The sequence below is a fragment of the Taurulus bubalis genome (genome assembly GCF_910589615.1).
Source record: "Taurulus bubalis genome assembly, chromosome: 18".
In the NCBI taxonomy this organism is placed as follows: Eukaryota; Metazoa; Chordata; class Actinopteri; order Perciformes; family Cottidae; genus Taurulus; species Taurulus bubalis.
In genome coordinates this window covers 12,415,836-12,437,731 of record NC_136606.1, presented here as the reverse complement: position 1 = coordinate 12,437,731, position 21,896 = coordinate 12,415,836, and the positions used below count along the sequence as shown (strand labels likewise).

Sequence of the window (21,896 nt, the reverse complement as noted above, 5' to 3'; positions counted from 1 at the left end):
ATTTACTTTGAAAATTAGACCCGGATCCGCTTCAAGGACGATGACATGACACTCACTAATTGGGTTGGGGGGCAAGATGCATGGCGTTTCGGATGGCTGGAGCTTAGTTCAGTTGGCTGTGGTTGGGGACCTTGCTGACCTATCTGTGAAGGTCTTAATTTCAAACTTGGTTCTCACTTGTATAGAAGTGCAAAAGCAACAATGCACAAAAACACCCACACACACATACATGTCCACACAAAGGGAGATGATTGTGAAGTCTCTTGAGCAGGCCGGGCTAATCCTATTGACAATGGCTTGTCTGAACAGTGGCCTGAAGAGAGATGAAGCTAATTCTTTTTATGAGGACAATAAACCCACAGGTCACCAAGGCCAACACACGCGCAAAAACACAGACACACAGACACACAGAGAATATACACACACAGACAGATCTGTAGCTTCCTCCTGGATTTTAGCTCCAGTTCAGAAAATAAAAGTGTACAATAATACAGCACAGTAGATCACATCTCTCGATGCAATTGTGCTGCATCAAAAGTCAGCTCCAATGCCCTTCAATAAAATGTGGCTCAGGAGATTTCATTGTCTCTGAAATCATTTGACAAAGCGATATTGACAATGCAGCTTATTTTCCTGGAATAAAGAGGGAAATGTAATATTGTTTCACTCTCTCTTGCAGTTATTGTGATGTATTTCCAGGCACCAAAATATTGACACCTATCTCTCAGCCTGGTTACTGTCCCATGCCAGAATACGTTATCCAAGATGAAGAAAACAATATTACATTTCTTATTGAAAAGTGGCGATCCTTCACCTTTTATCCACTCATTAAAACACACATGCTCACAGGCACACATGCACACAAAGAAGTGTTTGTTCGTCAACAGATGTGCTCAGAAGTCCTACAATCTAAAGGCATTCCGATAAGCACAGAGTCACACGTAATAATGCAAAAGATAAATGTAAATGCCGCTCTGAATCAGTGTTTTAGTAGATCTCTGAAATCACAGGTGTGATCTATGACAAAGTGCGTCTGCCTGTCTCAAAGGCATTTACCATCCAGCTGTGTAAAAACATGTTGCGCAAATGAATTACATTCACCACGCAGCTGCTGGCTGTCAATATAAATCACATTAATGCGACAAAAGCCTCAAACAGTGAATGATTTAACAATTAATCACTTGCAATGGGAAGGAGTTTGGACAGTTAGTAGCACAACTTAATTGCCTTCACAAAAGTTTGTGTTTTGCTCTTTCCTGCGAGGGACACGGTGAACATCGTAGTATTCAGCCAGAAGCAAGATAGGGACATGACTATTATTTTTCTTGAAAGGAACTCACACGTTGTTTTCTGTGTTTCTCTTCCCCAGATGGGACCCCCTACACATGGTGGGTGGGTCGGGGCAGCGAGAAGCACTTCTACTGGGGCGGCTCAGGGCCGGGCATCCAGAAGTGTGCCTGTGGCATCGACAGGAACTGCACTGACCCCAAGTATGACTGCAACTGTGATGCCGACCACAAACAATGGTACGTCAGACTGCCCCATGAAAGTTCAGCGGGAGCACAAACAATTAATATTGTATTGATTAATTTCCCCCCAGTTTCAGTTTTGCATTGACTTTAATTAAAGTCTGCAGAAACAGCTGCCAGTGAAAAGTTTTTGGTCACACCCAGTCCACCCACTGCAGTGGAGCACAGCGGGTCATACTGGGACATCCATAGAGCCGAGTCAGCACATCTGTTATTTACATCATTCTGCTGTGCATTCTGCTTCAACAGCAACTGCACACTTAAACAGGTTTTCTTAAGCTATAAACTAAGTGATGTGACTGTTCTGTGATGAAAGACATCAATGCTGCGTCCATCCTGTTGCTCTGTCCCTAAAGCTACAGACCATCTGGGTTATCAGATGATCTATAGCACATGTACTGTCGAAAAGCTTAAGCTTAATCGAAATAGTGGGAGGTCTGGCGAACACATTCGTTAGTCTTCATCCTAAAAGCCTTTACTTTGGTACAGAGCCAACATATTGCTTAAAAATGTTCATATTTAGCATTAGCATACTTTTCTATAGTAGACAATGTGATAGTGTTATGTTAGGGTGAAATAACAGTGTGGTATTTTCTAATAATACTGTAACTTAATATGAATCCCTGCATAACTCCTAGACTGAAGTTGGTAAAGCAACTCTGATTGTATTGCTATATTAACTGAACTTGAAAAGTGAAATCTGCCGTACCCATGGAAATATTGATTGGACAATTTCACTGGGCTGAAGATACAATTGTCACTACTGCTAATGCTAATCTTGCATTAATCTGTCAGCCGGACAGTCTGATGAGGTGTCTCACTTCAAACTGACTTAATGATGAATGCCACCATCAATGATGCGTTTATTCAAGAGGGATGTTTGCCTCCAGAACAAACAGTTTGTGTTTCAAAGCTCCTTTAACCAGCTGATGGATATTCTCATTAAAGCAAGTGCATTGCGTTCTGCGTTCTGCGTTCTGCATGTGCATGTGTGTGCCTACTGCATGTTTGTCTGTGAGTAATTGAGTGTTAGCGAGAAGGAGAGATTTAATTGAATTTCTTGTCTCCGTACTCATCTTTAAAACTGATGAGATTACAAATAAGTCTTACTCTGTCTGGTTCTCTCAATTAATAATGTATGCATTAATATCTCATTGTTTGGCTGAGTGAGTTTATGAAATATTACCCTTATAACTCTATTTCCACTCATTACCCAAATTTTGGCAGCACATAGAAAAACATGCGCTCACTCGCACACATGCACATACAGACACACACATGCATACACAAAGCCATAAATGAGATATTGCTGTTTTATTGCTTATTTTTTATTAGCAAACAGTTCAAATGAAATCGTAATGTGATGAATTTAGAACATTTCCAAGGCTGGGATTTCAATATTTAACATGTGTAGTATTGTTGTTGTACTATCAGTAGATTAATGACAGCAAGAGAAAATCAGAATCCCTTTAATTTGATCCATTGATTTCATTATATTCATTCTCCTTATCCATAGATTGCTTTGAATATCACTCCATCTATCGACCCACCTATCCATCTATGCACCTATTGACTGTAACATTTGTTGTGTCCTTATTGTATTGATTATATTGTCCATCATTTTGTTATGTTTAGTTTATGTAGCATGCATACTGACTTTTAATGACTATTATGCAAAATGCTTCTGCTGCAGACATATGTGTGCTTTCAGTTCAATACAAATGATGCATATTCTTTCATTTGCATATGTAGGTGTATATTAAGTTGTATAAACAATTCCAATGCTTTATGTAAGATAATTTCCTAAATATAGCTATCATCTGTGATACCTTGTTTCCTGTCATAACACTATTTCTCTGCTTCCTCCCGTATACGGTTATTTTTTTAATATGCAACATTATCCTTCCCTTGGAATAGGTACAAATATAATGGCCATATTATCACAAATGTGCAAAATACAGGAAGGTTTTTGAATAGCAAAAAATAAAGAAATTGCAAATGGATGATGAACAGACTAAACAGTGTTTAATCTTTTTTTCTTTTTTTTTTCGTCCCGCTCGTCTGCATGTTTCTCTCAACTCATCTGACAGGAGAGAAGATTCTGGCCTCCTGATATATAAGGAGCACCTGCCAGTGAGCCAGGTGGCCGTGGGTGACACCAACAGACCGGGCTCTGAAGCCAAACTCACTGTTGGACCACTCCGTTGCCAAGGAGATGGTAAGTGGTTTTACCATGGATACATACTGTATGCATTGTGGAGTTGTAGTTGATGATGCAACATCCGGCAGCAATCTTTAGAATTTTGACTGATGGGCAAATATGTAACAGTTTGAGAATCCAGAATGATGGTTAACTTTGACCAACAAGCTTACCCTAATTGTGATTAATGTTGAGATGAAAGAGCAGGAACCCATCATCTCCAATGTGCTGTAAATGTTCATGAATGATTGACTCGGGGCCCGACAAGATGCACACGAGGCCGGAGGGTGCCACGGTGGGCTCTGATTCAAAGATTGAAAAGGAAAGTAATGTAACCAGGAGCTAAATCCCACTGTGCTGTATAATTATCGGTTAGATCTTAAAGATAACATCAAACCTTACAGGGCACCTGCACAGATAAAAGGGAGGGCTGCAGCTGCAATGGCAGTTGGAGAGGAAATAAGTGCCCTGATGACAGCTGCTGAGAGGATTGGTTTCAGTTTCAAAAATAATTCTCAGCAGGTTGTAGTCTAGGGGCATGACTGCGTCACCTTTGTGAACGGCTCATCAAAGGTCAAATCGAGAGATCGTCTCTTCAAAATCCTCCTGTTGCCATAGTGTTCAGCTTTTGAACAGAGCAGATGGCCTTTTTTTAATTTGTAGAAGATTCCTGGACAAACAGTTAATTATACTGAGCAGACTTTTGAAATTGTTAGGGGTTATAACGTGATTATTTTACTCTGAGGAAGAACGTTCTAGAGAAAATGAGATGGTGCTTACAACAATGGTCACTGGGCTGCAGAGTATTGTAGAGGATAAAGGTTGTCTTACCTATTACGATACGGATTGCTCAATGATGTGTGTTGAACCATATTAGTGTTGCATCTGAAATGCCAACACATTGCTAAAGCAGGTCAAGTAATACTGCATGGACAAACATAAAGATCTAAGAAAATAATGATATTCTCAGACATTATATCTTTTGTCCAAATGCAGGGAAGCATTTGAGACATAATCCAGGCTGAAGACTGATTATCCAAGTGGAGTTTTGCGTAATGCAACGCGACTGTTACTATTTTTTTCGACCCTTTGGTTGACTCTACTGGTGTGCTTGAGTCTTGTGAAAAAAAAAAAAATCAAGCAGGGCATGGTCATGTTGGCATTTAAAACTAAGCTTTAAATCGGAATAGATTATGAAGCTTTCAAAGCTTAACATATTATCTTTTTCCAAAATGTGACATTGGTGCCACCTCAGTTTTTTTCTTCATCATTTTCATGGTCTGGTTATACAGTGAGATGATGGGTTTTATAATTGATTGGGAGACTTGCAGTGTGATGACTGTGAGAATATCATGTCATTCAAGTATTCATGTATGAGCTGAATGGCAGATACTCGCAGATGAGTGTGAAGCAGATTTGAAATTAGTCGTTACTTTAAAAAAAAACTCACCTCAGTGAGTCCGTGACTTGCCATGAGACCGTTTAGTTCATACAGAAGTTACCACTAGGACTGCAACTAACAATCATTTTAATAATCGATTAATCGGTTGGTATTTTTTTCGATTATTCGATGAATCGGATAAAAAAACAAAAAAGCATTAATTTCCAACCCTTTATTCAAAAACAGAAGTGACAGTGCAAAACATCTTCAGAAAGTGTACAAACAGGTTGCTCCTTGAACATCCCTGAGCTGTTAATTAAAACAATTAAATTAAATTGGACTAACACTAAAAACATACACATGTATGCTTTACATCTGCCTAATGTGAGCCCTTTTTACTGTAATTGATCTCCTTGGAGCAGAGGCTGCTTTTACATGCCCTTCTTTGAAACAGTGGGAAGCTGTACTGCTCCTCTCACGTCTGTTTTCACCACTTCATCTCAGCCCTGCATCAAGTTGCGCTACATATAGAGCGTCCTCTTCCTTAAACTATTTCATTCTGGTTTTCTTACGACCACGAAATCACGTTGTTGGCTAAGCCCAACTACGTGATTTGATTCATTCTACTTTGAGTAAAAAAAAATAAAAAGCCTGCAGCCAGATCCTCCGGTGTGCCGGTTTAACGTTAACGAGTCACAGCGTGAACTGAACCAGACCGGGGGGTGACGGCATGTTTCATCACGTTACGTTTTTTTGCAAGCAAGACTGAACTGTAACAGAACATAACGGAACTTTAACGACAATACACAACCCAAACACGTAAGCTAACGTGATAGCAAGCTGACTAGCTTCCATTAAAAAAAAGTTTGAGGGAAATGAAGATGCTGGAGACATCTTAACGCTGGTTGGCCAAGACTCGTCACATCAAAATGTTTTATTTTTGCAAAGATCACGACCTAAACTTTTCTCCGTGTCTCACTCCAATCTCAGACACGCTGGCTGGCCAGTTGCTCTGCTCCGCTCTTTTTTTCTTCTCAGTGACTTAATAATCGTGCGACATAACGAATCGATGATGAAATTCGTTGCCAAATCTTTTGATAATCGATTTTATCGATTCGTTGTTGCAGCCCTAGTTACCACACTACAACGGTCACAATGGCAACGTACACATTGGAATGGCTGCCTCCTGAGAGTCCTGCTACGTTGATTTGAATGGGAAATGTCCGTTCTACTCCTATTTCTATGAACCTAACTTTGTGGCAGAGATATTCATTTTATTTTTTTAAGCCGTTTTTACTGTCCTACGAGCTCACATAATGTTCGTTTCTGTTCTCCCGAGGACTGCAGGAAAGCCGGAGGAGGTTGCCATGACACTAAAGCCTCTTTGGCACTTATATAGTGAATCATAATGACCCCCAAACGCAAATGCGTTTTAACAAGGGACCCCAATCTTCATTCTTACTACACTACTCCACACTTAAACAACAGCCGTTTATAACAGAACGCCGCAGTCAGGCCACAACATCTACATGCAGGTGCAATACAATATAGTCTAAACACAACACCGTATTTTAGCTGACTTGATGGCTTTGCTCAGCTCGTACCTGCTTTAGTGCAGCGGTCCTTATCACCTGCTTGAAAAGCAGTCCCGGTGCCTGAAAACCAACCAGTCCGTTAATTGAAAACATCCCAGAGTTTAAGCTTGTTTTCCACCAACCAGCCTGTCCTCTCGCTCTCAACTTTCTGCTTGGTCCAATTTCCCAAAATATGCACAAAGTGATTAATGATGACTACAATTTACTGGGAGAAGCTTCGTACTGCAGTGATGGGTACGTGGACTACTGTGCTCCACATGTTGAAGGCTACCTGCACTTTTTAGCAATGTGTCATGAACATCCAATTGTTTTCTGTCGTTTAGCTTACACACATGCAGTCAGTGAGGTGAGGATTTTATTAACTAAAAGCCAACAAAAAAGTGTCACTGCGGTGTAGTCATGGTAAATAGGATACTTTATTTCACCTTCACGAATGAAGAAAGTGGTAACTCAAAGAATTGAAAAAAGGGAGAGAGACTTTGTTCTTAATTATCTCCACTCTAATGTTGAAGAGTATTTTGCCTCTTGTTTTCATCCCAATCCCAGTGGAGATGAAACAGCGTTTGTAAGTCTTGTCTGAACAATGCATTCCGACATTGTCAGCCAAACTTTGGGAAAGTAACAAACCTGTTTTGATGATTAGAATTTGTTTCTGTTGGTTTGCACAGGGTTTTAATTAAAAAGTATTGTGAGAGAGAACAAGAGAAAACACATGCACAGTGGAGTACAATTGGCCACATTGTTATTCTGGGGTTGCACTTGAGTGTGAGAATAACACATTGCTCATACTCACATTGTGCTGATCATTCAAGAAATCTATTTTTGTGTTTGTAGTCACGCATTTGTGTTTATGAATGTGTGTGTGGCCAGATAAACTCATCTGAACTCTTCCCAGAGACTTCCCATCTAAACATCCCTCTTATCCTTTTATTCTCTTTTTATCTCGTAGTTCTGTAGTTTTGGTTGTTTCTCAGGTAAACAGTCAGATATCAGGTCCTGCAGAAACACACACACAAACACCCTATGAGGCAGTTTAGTCCTTGCTCTTTCTCTTCCTGTGTATTCCTCTAATCAGTGTTGGCGCACAGCTCGCTGTGGGACTTTGGGTCAACTGGAAGCCTCACACAGATTCTGCCGGGCTATCATATTGAACCGCTCTCTTTCCTCCGAACGCATTAGAGCCTGTGCTGTTTCACTTTGTTCTGACCTGCGGTATATCAGTCCAGTTATACTTAGCTAAATGAAACACTTCTCATTCTAAATTTGAGTGGGTTTTCAAACAAATTCATTAAAAGTCAAATGGATAATGGAAACTTTATCCTAATGATGTAAAGCCACACAACCATAAGGCATAGCTCCCATTACAAGGGGATATTCAGTCACTGCAGGGCTGAAAAAACATATCAGTGTGTGATGCACACCACAAAAAAAACACGCATCCATCGTTTTCTATGTGCAAGCCAACTTGGAGATGATGCGGGGGATGCAGCAATTTGAAAACATTTTCAACCCACATACACAGATCCTGGTTTTACTGCTTATTTGGTCTGTTTGGTGTCGCTGGTGTATGCGATCAATAATGCGCATCAAAAGACGCAATGCTACACTAGCATGTGTTGCACTAAAGCCTTTTTGCGGCCCCCAAGTACAATCTGTTCTTTGGAGGCCGGCAGGAGCCAAGAAGCTGATTTGTTTGTTTAATAGTGTCTTCAGGAGTCTTTTCTCCCATCCCTACTGATTGTGACCTGAACACAGAATAGACTACAATTACAGTAAAAGGAAAAGTAAGTATCATGGTTTTTTTTTAGAATAAGTGAACCAAACAACAGCTGTGAAAGCAGCATCAAAAACACATTGTCCTCTGAAAGGATTCCGATAGAGTTGTATGAATTCTTCAATGAAATGGTTTGGTCTTTTGAGATTGCGTCTGCCTTCCTCATCCTCTGTCTTTATTTTAGTTATTCTTATTATCTCCCAAGACAAAATAGATTAAAACAGCATAGAGGGGAAGTTATGTTGGTATCTGCCGTGTGATGTAACAAAGTACCAGAGAGGTTTTGTGGAAAGTAATATCCTGTGGAGAGGAAAAAGCAAACATGGATTTAATCTTTAGTGCATGGCAGCATGATCATTACGATAATAATGCTTCATATATTATCTATTGACTGCTCATTTTTCTTACTAAAGGGAATAATAGATTGGAGCTATGCAATCCCAGTGGAGTGTGAGTGCAGATAAGTGCATTCTGCGTGTTTCACAGTCAGACAGCGCTGAATTCAAGGTTAAAGGTTAAAGGTTAAAGAAGGGGATAAATAAGGACATGTATAAGAATACCATAGTTCTAACTCACGCAGGCTCCGTCTTCTACTGGACTCTATGGGTAAAGCTTAGTTTATATTAGCTGTAGTGAAGTCGAGGTTTGCGCCAGAAAATGACGAACTTGTGTCCTGCTCGTAGTGCGCGAAGTGGTTGCAACTCTTGGTCGTGCACCCCAACATTTTGAAATGTCTTGAAAATCTTCTATTGAGTATATATTTTGCCAGCCAAATAAATAGTAAAATAGTTTCCATCAGGATATTTGACCTTAGTTTATTTATAATACATGTAATAATTGGCTTGTTTCTTTACTATAGGCAATAGTCAATGAATATGAGATATTCAATTGATTATCCATAAACTCACGCCGTGGGTTAACAGATAATTACAGTACAATTTGTATTTGCGTAAACCACCAATCAGGATATGCCTACCTGGATACATGCGGACCCCACTGTATATGGTGGATAGAGGGCTGTTTCATGACACTATTATTTGAATGCGGCAGCCATGTTTTACTGCCATGAGGGTTTTGGGGACCGGCCGGTCTTTGGTCACTTGTGAAGTGGTTCTTGCAAGGGGCCAGGAGGCAACACCCCGTGATGCATTCCTCCTCCCCGCAGTGAGAACTGCCATTGGTGCTCGAGGCCTTGGTGAAGGGTCCTTCTGAGCCATCTGAGCCTTTGAACTGTTCCGCTCTAAAGTCGTTGTCATTCAAGACAGCTTCGCTGCTTGCACTGACCTCAGCGAAGAGAGAGTGTGACCCCAGTGGCTTGCTGCTTCGGGGTGACCATAGCTTGGCTACCCTCAGACCACATCCATCCTTTCTTCCCAAGAACTTCAGAAGTTCACTCAGGTCGAGGCTTGTACAGCTGGATGCTTTTTGTCTTTCAGCCCATGCAGGGAACAGCTGTTCATGTGCTTCAGAAATGGTAATAGAACTAGGGTTACAGCAGTATAACCTTCATTATGGTTAACTCTAATGCACAGATTTCTTTGCTCTCTCAGTCAGTCTATCCTCAGGAGACAGGAAGTGGCCTGTCGAGATTGCAGAACATGACAGAACACCTCCCCTCACTCCTAACCGGGGTCGCACTCATCATGGCCCCTTCATCAACAATCTGGGGCCACTTATGTCCCTTCATCAAAGAGCTGCCAACACACAAACAAACCATGATTTAATGACCCATGACATCACATCTGTTTGTGTGTGTGGGTCTATCATGTAGCAGTATGGCAGACACAGTTACCAAAGATAGATCCTTCTGTCACTTGGAAGGAGTCAAATTATCTTTGTTTTGCTCTATCAACACACACACACACATGTCTGAGTGTGTAAACGTGATAATGAGTATGATGATGAATCTGAGTCTTACAACTTCTTCAAGGAACAGTTTGCATGAATTCCAGGGCACTAACAGTGCTGAGTGACAAACCTTTAAGTTACAACCTGAGGTCTGAATAAACTCAAAGAGGAGAACCAACAGGATTGAATCCCCATTCTGACCACATAAGCCAGTTTAATCAAACCACAACTCTTTTACGGGTTAAGGGCTCTGATATCTGGTTTCCTTCAAAAGACTCAAAGAAAACACTGGAGACCGACCAATGAGAACCAATGAATTTATGACAACAGAACTAAACAGATTTTGCCATTCAATTGTACATTAATTAATATACTATTTTTAACTAACCATCTACAATTTTATGAAGTCATGCTTTACAGGTTCAAACTAACAAGCAGAAGCTGAGGGAACAATAAGCTACAGTCTCGAGGTCTAACTGTATTTGTGTACGACCCCACATTAAAATCATGCACAAACACACACACACACACACACACACACACACACACACACAGTGACACTAAAGACTAAAGGAAACTGACATTAAAGGCAAAATAACTTGAATGTACTTTAATATAAACATTATGCTAAACTATGTCTGTAGTAATAGAAAGTTTGCTTTGACTTGTTGGTTTTGGAACTAGTTTGAGAAGGGAGGATTGCCTTCTCTTTCTTATAACCTACTTTCCCTTGATATGAAACAAAAGCTGTGATTCAGTTAGTTTAGTTAATCTAGTTCAGTCCATTTTCAATGAATATATGTTATTATTGCCTTTCATCCTGAAGACTGACACCTATATCTATCATCTACATATATATGGATGTCTGTTGTAGTGTTGGTGTACCTCACATGATAACAAGGTTGTTGTCTATGTTGTGTAATTTAATACATTCTACTTCAACGGATCAGGTTTTTTTCAGTGGTTTAACTGTTAATATTCTGCAGCTGAGATTACCCAATTTTGAAATATGGTAGAATTAAAGATCCAGTGTGTAGTGAAGTTATGGATTACCACCAACTCAAACTTTTCCCGTGTGCACCCGTTTGCCGGAGAACTATGGTGGCCGGCGTGAACACATGAAGTGTTTGGTTTGGCAGTCCTTTATTAGTCCCGCAGTGGCCGCCATGATAAGAGCTGTTTGAATTCTCTTAATGATAAGAAAAGGTGCTTCAATGCTGTCTTTCTTATCTCCTTCCTTTACCAAACGGAAGAAGATAATGCCATCCCACAATTCCATTTAAAGTGACACACCATTCGGCGGTCCATGAAAACAAACGATGTGCCTATCTTGCAAAGATTTAACAATTTTGTTCATCCATTCATAAACTAATGAGATTCATGTTCATGCATATGAATAGACAGTTACAACCATTTTGTTGAATGTATGTGTTTATTTGCTTGACATTTATTTTACATGTAAAATAATATGAAGTGTAAATGTTGCAAACTGTCAATAAACAAATTATCATCAACAACAATAACAAGAAGCATTGGTAAAAAAAAATGATGAGAAATTATTGAACTGTTAAAAAGCTAAACATGACCGAACGGTTGAATCTACATTATTGCACAAAATGAATATTCATATTGAACAGATTCATTGATGTTGCACATGAGTGAAGTGTCAGTTCCTACTGAAGCAGTGTTGATTGATAGGTGTGACAGCAGTAGGATGGAGGGATGTCTGGGTTCTCTCCTTCACACCCCACATGTGAACCAGGCTGTGACAAAATAAGCTTTTTATATAGCAGTGTTATCAATGTCATAGGACTGCGTTGAAGTAACATTTATTCGGGCTGTTTGTTTTTTTGCATTGGCAGATCTATGTCAGTGTCATCCGCCATCGCTTCATACAAGTTTAGTTGGTGAAAGTAGAGTCGGGTTCTCTAAGCTCTGTGCTTGTCTTTTGGAAAACGTCATGAGGAAAAGTGGTTCGGAAAAGACGTTAGGATGTCTTTTTTTTTTACTTTTCAAACGTAGCCGTATGTGGCTCATTCTAATCTAATGAAAACACAATTTATATTTTCAAATAACTCTACACCATGCCCAATAACTTCACAGAAACCCTGAGATTATGAGACTTTTTTAAAATTGTCCCTGTTTTTCCAAACTGGGTGGCATCCTAAAGTGAGTTTAATATTAGTTTATTTTATTTTAATGAATTGGGTCTGATAGCTGAAGCTGACAGCCATCACTCTCCTTCACTTTTTACACCAGTTCATTGGATGGATCATTTTTTGTTATGAATTATAGTTACATAGTTTGACATTAATGTATCAATAGTTATCAAATATGCTACAAGTAATAACGCCACATTAGAGACAAAGAGAGAGTTATCCCCTTTTATATTGAACGACCAAGTGAACAAACTAAGTTTAAAATGAAGATGACTTTGAGGTATGTTTGCAATAGTGCTGGCTTAGACACCGAAACATGGAGCCTACATTATATATTGGCCCATTAAGGCATATTAAACATATATTAAAAATTTCACACGTGAATTGGTACTCCGTGTATGATTGATGCTTCTCATACTGAGCATGGAGCTCTGTCTCAGTAAGAGCAATGATGATTGGCTGCCATATAATGGGTTTTCATAGGCAAATGACTAATGTCTTAGGCAGTCAGGGAAAGTTTTAGCAAGGAGGTGTGTGTGTGTGTGTGTGTGTGTGTGTGTGTGTGTGTGTGTGTGTGTGTGTGTGTGTGTGTGTGTGTGTGTGTGTGTGTGTGTGTGTGTGTGTGCGCGTGTGCATGCGCTCTGTGTGTGTGTTTCCCTCTGTCTTTCTGTGCTGGGCACAAGAGCAAGTAAGAGTGTAACTTTGTGTGTGTGTATGTATACGTGCTCAAGCATTAATGAAGCTCATTTCCATGGTCAGTTTAATGGAAGCATATACAGGCAGACAGAGAGGAATTAGTCCCATTTATTGATGTTTAAAAGGTTTGGACATTTTAATAGATGGGAATGAAAATAAATGACTGCAAACGACGCAAAGCAGCATGTGTTCCATTATTTTAATATAATGCACCTGCTATACGACATGCTGGGCCTCCTGACTAACCCCAAATGAAGGCTTACAAGGGTCACCTAGTGATAGTTACTAGTTACTATCACTATCAGTAAAACTAATGAATTGGTCTCTACCCATTTGTCACTGTTCATATGCCCACATAACATGTATTTGTAATTGATGTCATTCTAGCATGCTTTTTCTGGTGTGTAGACCCTGAAAGTATGGACTCATGACTATTGATTTAAATTAAAGTCTGATCGAAGGGTTTCATTGTGCACTGTAGGCCTAACCCGACAGAAAATCAAAAGTCTGATCTCCAAAACATTAACATGATGACATGATAATATTGTAAATGCATGTTAGTACAAGCAGATGAGTTACTGCCTCCATGTTAGTGATTCAATAGACCAAACCGGTTATCAAAAACAGTGGACAAAGATGCACATGGAAAGGTCAGTTCCAGGAAACCCAGGGGAAAATAAAAGATAATAACTAATCCTATCATATAATATTTGCACAGTTGTAAGCAAAGCACTTCACATAAAGTTGTAGCATAGCATTGCATTTATGAAGAAGACATTTTTCATGCATTCCTTCCTCACAATTCCTTTTACACAAGAATCAATTGATTTTTATTTCTCTATCTTTGATACAATGTTTTCCTTTTTTCATATCTCCATTTATATGATTATATCTGAAGGTTTAGTGCTAAAAATGTATGACAAGCAACTTAATTACAAATATAGATTGATGAAGGCTTTGCAGGTCTCCAATGACAGACACAAACTAATTACCTGAAGTGTTATATGCTGTATTTACTATAAACATAAGGAACATAGACCATCAAATTACACGCCTCAGAGAGCTCAATTGCACGTAGAGGAGATGAAATACAGGTCTCAATGGAATTGGATAACTGAGCGCGGAAGAAGTATTTGCATGATGTACCGCTGTTTCACAAGTTTCCGGACGATATATAGGTTCAAGTGTTTTGAACAATTATATCTGAGCTATGCCCTTAGGGGCATAAATGCATCACCTTCCAAGATTGGAGCTGCTGTCGCTCATGTTAGGTGACACTATTCTTAGTCCTCTGATTAAAGTCGCCCTCCCCGACCAAACAACGTTGCACCTGAAGCAGAATAAGTGGCAAGTGGAAGTTAAAATGAGATGGCACAGCTTGTGTTTGATCCAGAAAACTGAGTAATAAGTAATACGATCCTGAATGTCCATATCTAGTGATAACACACTGTGTACTGTACATGCAGTGTGTGTGAGAGTGAGTTTATTAAAATGAGCTCTTGTGGCAGTAATTGTAGCCTATTCTGCCTCTATCCAACAATGTACATTTGTATACCCATCTACTGTATTTTGTGTGTGTGTGTGTGTGTGTGTGTGTGTGTGTGTGTGTGTGTGTGTGTGTGTGTGTGTGTGTGTGTGTGTGTGTGTGTGTGCGCCTGAAAATGTCCTTGTTAATGACCCGAGAAGGTGCAGTTAGTCATCCTTACCTTCTGCTGGTACTGACACGTAACCCATCTGGTCAAGCATGGACAGATGAATCACCTAGTTGTCTTCCAGACCCCAAACTTCACCTCAAATTGTATCTCACATCATGTCACACTCTGCAGTTCAGTGGGCTTGAGGAGTCCCGGTGGCCTAATCTAGAGGTCAGCAGCTGTTTTTAGTGCAACACAAGGTTTCAGTCAAACGACTCGATGTGTGCAAAAGATGTCCATGTCATGCACGTCAAAACATGTATCTGTAAAGATAGAAAGATACTGATGAAGTGGAAACAAATTGAGAAGAATTGTTCCTTATGCTCATGATTTATACTTATTGATCACTTCATGGGTGATTAACTTGGGTCTTCTGGTTGAAGGATGGTTCTTTTGTAATTGGTTTACTTCTGATGTCTCGCATGTATAATGCTAACTATTTTAGTTTTGCATTTTAGCATACGCATGGTCATTAGCTCTGAACATAAGTCTAGCTAAAATCATGGGATTATTAGATTGAAGGTACTGGACAAACTGAGATGGGGAGTTAAGGGGATCACTAAAGGTATAATACTCATCAGGAGGACATGAATGTTTGTACTCAATTTCACGACAGCCCATCCAACAGTTGAGATTTTTCATTCTGGACTAAAATAGTGAACCAACATGGCTATTCATAGAGCCATACTACTAGCATGGCTAAAACATTTTCCCAAATTGAGTTTTTTCTCCAACCTTGGATTAATGTAAAACAGTAGCTATATGTCTAACATACCCGCATTATTTCGGCCTTCAAACTGTGCAGATTGAACCACCGCTACATTCTAAACTTCATGGTCACTGCACCAACAGACCCGAGCATAAATGCTTTCACGGCTGATATTGACAAAATGTGAATTGTTGGGCCATGTGTGTCCTCCATAAGCATGTGGGTTGTGGGCACTCACTGGATGTTGTATTATTACATGCTGCTAACTGATGGCCGTCCTTTCTCCCAGACGTCACTGATCGCTCTGCACATTTGCTGGTCTGCTACGTTGATTTTGTAGTCCTCACTCAGACTGAGTGTGCATTGTGATTGTGAAGTGCTTCAAATAGTGGTTGAAGGTGTTGAAGCTTACCACCAAGCAACAGACTCTTTAGACCGTAAAACATGTGGTCTAAATTTCGTCTAAAAAAGAAGAAATAAAATCCAACATTATTCTGCTTCTCCAATAAATGAGGTGGCTAGCAATGGACTGTAAAACATGTGGTCTAAATTTCGTCTAAAAAAGAAGAAATCAAATCCAACATTATTCTGCTTCTCCAATAAATGAGGTGTCTAGCAATTTTTATCATTGTGTAGTAGATTTCCGGCGGCTACAGAGGATGTGAATTTCAACATTTGCATCACCTTGGAACCAATTAGACAGAGAAGAATGTCTTTCTGGGAAAACTGTAACAGATCCCATTTGAAAACCGCCTGTCTTTGAAGTGCTCGTTGGTCACCATTGACAAGCTTGTACTGTAAGGCTTATACATATGAAGAGTGGGAAATGGCTTGATTTCCCACTAGAGGTTTATAGTAACACACAAATTAACTCCAATTAATTCATTTCAAGGCTTTTTTGTAGTGGCAGCTAGCTTAGTTTATATAAAGAACTTTTTTTTTCTTTTACTTTGGTCCATATATTTTTCGCGTAAAGTTAATTTGCCTTGTCTTGAAGTGAGTAATCATGCATTACGAATAGCAGTTTAATACGTGTGACGTCTCAGTCAGACAGTTTTGTGCTGGGTCCGTTTTTGAAACATTTGTTTGATAAACATTTCAATATTGGAGAGATACATGTGCCACTGAACCTAGCCAACCAGTTGCATCTGTGGATCTGGCAGAGGGGCAATCAGAGGTTTATGATTTGGCTGCCATGTTTATTCCACTAACACTGTTTCCACTCCAACACTCGATTTCTGTCAACCCCCGAATGTTTTGTTCTCCTTTTGCTTCTCACATCATAGAATCCCTTTTGAGCAGTTCTCTCTAACCTCCTCCCACTTCCCTCTTTTCCTCTTGTTCTCTCTCCCTTCTTCTGAAGCGTGAGTTGCCTTCAGGCTGTATTTCTATATCTTTGTGTCCTTCTTGCTTCTATGTCTTTGTCAACCTTCTTTTTACTCTCTTGCTCGAAGCACTTAAGGTCTCATTCAGTGCATACAAATAGATATCCAGGCACATGAGACATTGTTATGTTGTTTGTATTGGTGATGTCATATGTGTACTGTGAAGGCTGATTCTGTTTCTGCAGTACACTCAAAAGAATACTGAGCAAATGATTTGCAGGCATTTTTAACTTTTTGATTATTTTTTTGTGAAATAGCGTCATTATTGTACGTCAGAGACCTTCCAGTTGTTGCAATCAGCAAAACATTTAATTTGTAATCAGTCAGTGATTGTACATTTTAGTGTTACCAACGATGTGGGCCTTCTTTCTATTAAGGAGCATCATAGTCAACTTAATTATTTGTTTCGCCTCTGCAGGCTTCCTCCTTTTCTAGGCCCCAATTAGCCCAGTTCAATAATTGGCTGCACCTCCCGTTGAGAAATGAAGAGTATTCCAACTTCAAACACACTAATCACAAAGGCAGCATCAGCAGGGGGCTGTTCGTGCGTGTGCGTGTGTGGTTGGCCACTATCTGCCCTTGCCCCTAGTGACAGGATGTAAGGCAAGAAGTAGAGGGGAGAAGCGCAGCCCTGTCATTGGGGAGCACTTATAGCACTGAGCCAGGAGACACACAAACACACACAGATGCATGGATACTGGTGCATACCTGCACTCACAGAGTGTAAACTCACACACTTGACAGGAAGCAAAGGAATGCTAAAATGATAAGCTGATTAGTTGTGGCAGGAAATTAATCAGCAACAATTATCATAATGGATACACATTTTTCATCTCGAAATCTTCATCAAACAAAGTAGGGAGTCCTCTAATTTCCTCTCTACTCTTCATCTTCCTTGAGTGACAGGAGTAAGACGGGGATATGGCAATGGGAGAGGAGAGGTGACAGCAGAGAAGTTACGACATCAGCCACAGTCCTATAATTCATCAGCAGCTGTTTAGCGTGCTGCTACTTTGTCTTCATTAGCAGCCGCTGGTTTAGCTTCATAAAAGTAATTATTAAAGTTGTTATCAAAGATCCCGCAGCACTCTATTCATGTACCCTCGTCCCCTTCCTAGGTCCTCATTTAGAATAAAATAGTCTCCCTCTCTGCTATTATGATATGATCGACTTTCTATTGAGTATCATTGAAGTTGCAGGAAATTACAGGCTGCGTTAAAACCCCTGCACAGAAAAAGAGTTTTAGTTGATGAAATCATTTTATTGAGGAGATATTAAATGAGCCACATTAGACAATGGACATGAGATAACTCTGTTTTATCTAGAATAGATTGATAGCCCTTTGGAATGAAATGAAAAAGGATACGTAACTATTTGAAATAAAACCATTGCTGCAAAGGATTTAGTCTGCAGCTTATCGTGTATGCCACAGAGCTGATGGAGGGTACAGTAGCTCCATGCCAGATGGGGTGGTTGAGAGCTGTGATTCTATCTATTTTTTTTCCACAGATAACTACTGGAATGCTGCATCCTTCACCACCCCGTCATCCTACCTGCACTTCGCCACCTTCCAGGGTGAGACCAGCGCCGACATCTCCTTCTACTTCAAGACCAGTGCGCCCTACGGCGTCTTTCTGGAAAACCTGGGCAACACCGACTTCATTCGCTTGGAGCTCAAATGTAAGATCTGAGTGAGTGTGTGTGCATGGGAGTCATTTATCTCTGTGTGTGTCCCTCGTTTTCTCTCTCTTACTCAGACTCTTTATCTAGGCTAGTGTGAGGATGAATCCACCAGTGTAATGGGGCCGTGTGCACTCTGCCATCACACACACTCATACAAACACATTGATGCAGAAGCACACACCAGCAACAGTCAATTGCCTCACTGATTATAGTACACTACTTTGTGTGATTGCAAGAGAGAGCAATCATTTATTTAAGGTAATTGGTGTGTGCAATAATTATGTCCATTATAAACCTCTGTTTAACCAAATCACCCATTTTCAGGGTTGACAAAACACAAGCTCACGGATACACATCTCTCTCTATATATATATATATATATATATATATACATATATATATATATATATATATATATATATATATATATATATATATATATATATATATATATGTATATATATATATATATATGTATATATATATATATGTATATATGTATATATATATATATGTATATATGTATATATATAAATATATATATGTATATATGTATATATATAAATATATATATATGTATATGTATATATATAAATATATGTATATGTATGTATGTTTTTATAAATGTGTGCATTTAACTAAAATGTGGTGTCAGTGAAATGGGTAATCCGTGACTATTTGGGGATTTGTGTCCCTGCACATTGTCACATCTCAACTATTTCACACAAAGACACATATACACATAAAACATATATGTGAACCATTTAAAAATGTAATTAAGTAAAAAAACACACACACAGTCAAAAAGAAACTATACTAGTTAAAATATCTCAAATATTGAATTGCAGTCTGTATTTTGTTAACTCAGCTGACAGAAATACTTAAACACTAAAGTGTATTTATTTGAAATTCTGTAGCTAAACTTGGAAAACTGAGAGGAGAAGGGAACAATGTATTTAGATGTGTATTTGATACATTAGCATAACAGGTGTTGCCTGCTTATTTTTGCAAACCTTATCTTTCACAAGCTTCTTGTGCTGAAGGTCAAAACTACAGTCTGTTGTACGGAGCTGTGACAGATTTACAGTGGAGAGAGAAAAAGTGATGGGCATGAACACACTGAGAGAAATCTGAAATAAAGCATAAACTTACTGTGATATTGCCTCTAATGTGAAGGGGGCCTCCACGGTCTGTTTTCCCTCTTCGGCCTCGGCTGAAAGTGAGGGAGAAGACCTGGACGACCCCTGCCTGTGAGAAGAGGAGATTGTCAAACTGACATGGTATCCATTAAGAGTAGCTGCCGAAAACATTGGGCCGCATTCACCGATATCACCTTAGGTTTTTTTCCTAAATTTGTTCTTGAGAAAGGTCCTATGAAAAGTCTATGTCATTTTCATGGTGTGTTGATAAACCACAGAGTTGTTCCTCCCTTTATTCTTCTATTGATTAATCCCATTGTCTTCTCAAATTGAAGGCATGTGCCAGTCTTCATTAGTAGAAGTAAACCGTGCCACCCACACGAAAGGGCATCAGGCTGCACACGCAGACATTGAAGTGCCCAAACATTAGTCTCAAGAGGGTCCAGCACAGACCAAAGTCAATTATCATGTAATATTTGGTAATCCGTAAATCAATTATCTAGTAAAGATTATGATGAAAGAGTGTATGAATATACATTTCTGGGCACGGCAATTGATCACAAATTAAATGTCGGAAACCACACACAATGGAGAAATACAAACTCAGAAAGCGCTATACATGCGTATTGTTCTTTCGTGGTTCCGTACATTATCTACGGGGAAATAAAACCAACACTAATCCAATTTTCATGCTCAATAAGAGAGGTACAAACATTGTGTATTGATCGGATTATTATGAACCAAACAGTTCATTAAATTGCATTAACATGTTGTGATCTAGTTGATCTTAAAACTGCACAGATAATCTACAAAGCACAAAATCATTTGCTTCCAAACTGCATTCAGAGGTTGTTTTAAAAATAATTGTAAAATACCATTATGCTTTGTTAAGTAAGGAAATTATTCCGTAAGAATACTTACAAAAAGATCCATATAATGATTGGAAAATAATGCAATATTGTACAACTGAAAAACTGAAGAAACCGCTTTAACCAATTATTTTGTATGAATATGTCAGCACTCAAAGGTGCATACGCGTGCTCTTGACTGTATTCTGTTCTTACGGACTGTTCTTACAAACACCAAACAGGAAAACATTGGTCAATGTCAGAATCTTGCTTAAAACTATGTAAGTGAGTTGTAAAGGAACAGTGTGTGAGATTTAGACTTAGAGGAATGAAGAACACATATGTGCTTGTGTAAACATAGCAGCGCTGGATGAGAGACTGCGGACAGAGCAGATCATTGTACACACAGTAACAAGCGGAGTTGCCATCAAACCGTGTATCGTTCCCTTTACCATCTGCTCCTATATAATATCCAAAAGGAGACAGTGCTGTTGGCATAGACATATTAAGTAACTTCATACGTGACTCAGACTTTAACTCATAGACTTTATTCAGAGACTTTGGATTTCATTTAGACTCTAAAAGACTTCAGACTTACTCATACACATCTCTGTTTCACCATATAATGTATTTTCAAAGAAATGGCTGCAGAAGAGAGAAGAACAAAGTGTTTGAAATATTAAAAAAATGTGATTGCTTTGGACCACCCCATTTCACATTCTCAAAGTCCTTTCAGAGACTCATGACTGATGTCATGTAGCAGGTGTCTCTGATCTTGTTGCAACGTCTCAAATTTACATCCCAGTGGCCTTAGCGGAGCAGCACTGATCAAGAATGTAAAAATCTCGGGCTTCAATTTAATCACATTGTGTAGAGGTTTCCTGGCACAGCAGGGCTGTTGATAGATAACTAATTGCATTTCATTGGGATTCAAAGGAATTAGAACATTTGATGTCAAAGACGCTCACTTACCATTTTCTGCCAATGCTCCTGGCCCGCCAATTTGTTTCCAAGTGCCTCCCACTGAATAGACACAAAGTCTACGGATGATTTTTGAGCCAAGGTGCTTTCTAAAGCCGTTACACAAGGTGACATTCTCTGAGCTGGTTTGCGACCTATAAACGCTGCATAAGCTTTTCATTTTCTTTCCCCAAATCTTTCTTACAGTTAATCTTGGTTTTGCACAAAACCATATACACACACCAATGCACACGCTTATTCTGGTTGCTGAAAAACAGTGTGCTGACACTACACTG

General features: G+C 39.3%; 1 protein-coding gene across 1 annotated transcript in view; it reads left to right on the top strand.

Moving 5' to 3' along the window:
* Nucleotides 1-21,896, top strand: part of cntnap2a (contactin associated protein 2a) — a gene marked incomplete at both ends in the record, with an annotated part of 347,422 nt that overhangs the window by 291,267 nt on the left and 34,259 nt on the right. Inside the window, 3 exons of the mRNA XM_079234339.1 lie at nucleotides 1,370-1,526; nucleotides 3,620-3,747; nucleotides 18,480-18,650. Of these exons, the coding sequence (XP_079090465.1) occupies nucleotides 1,370-1,526; nucleotides 3,620-3,747; nucleotides 18,480-18,650 (456 nt within the window). The remainder of the gene's footprint in view (nucleotides 1-1,369; nucleotides 1,527-3,619; nucleotides 3,748-18,479; nucleotides 18,651-21,896) is intronic.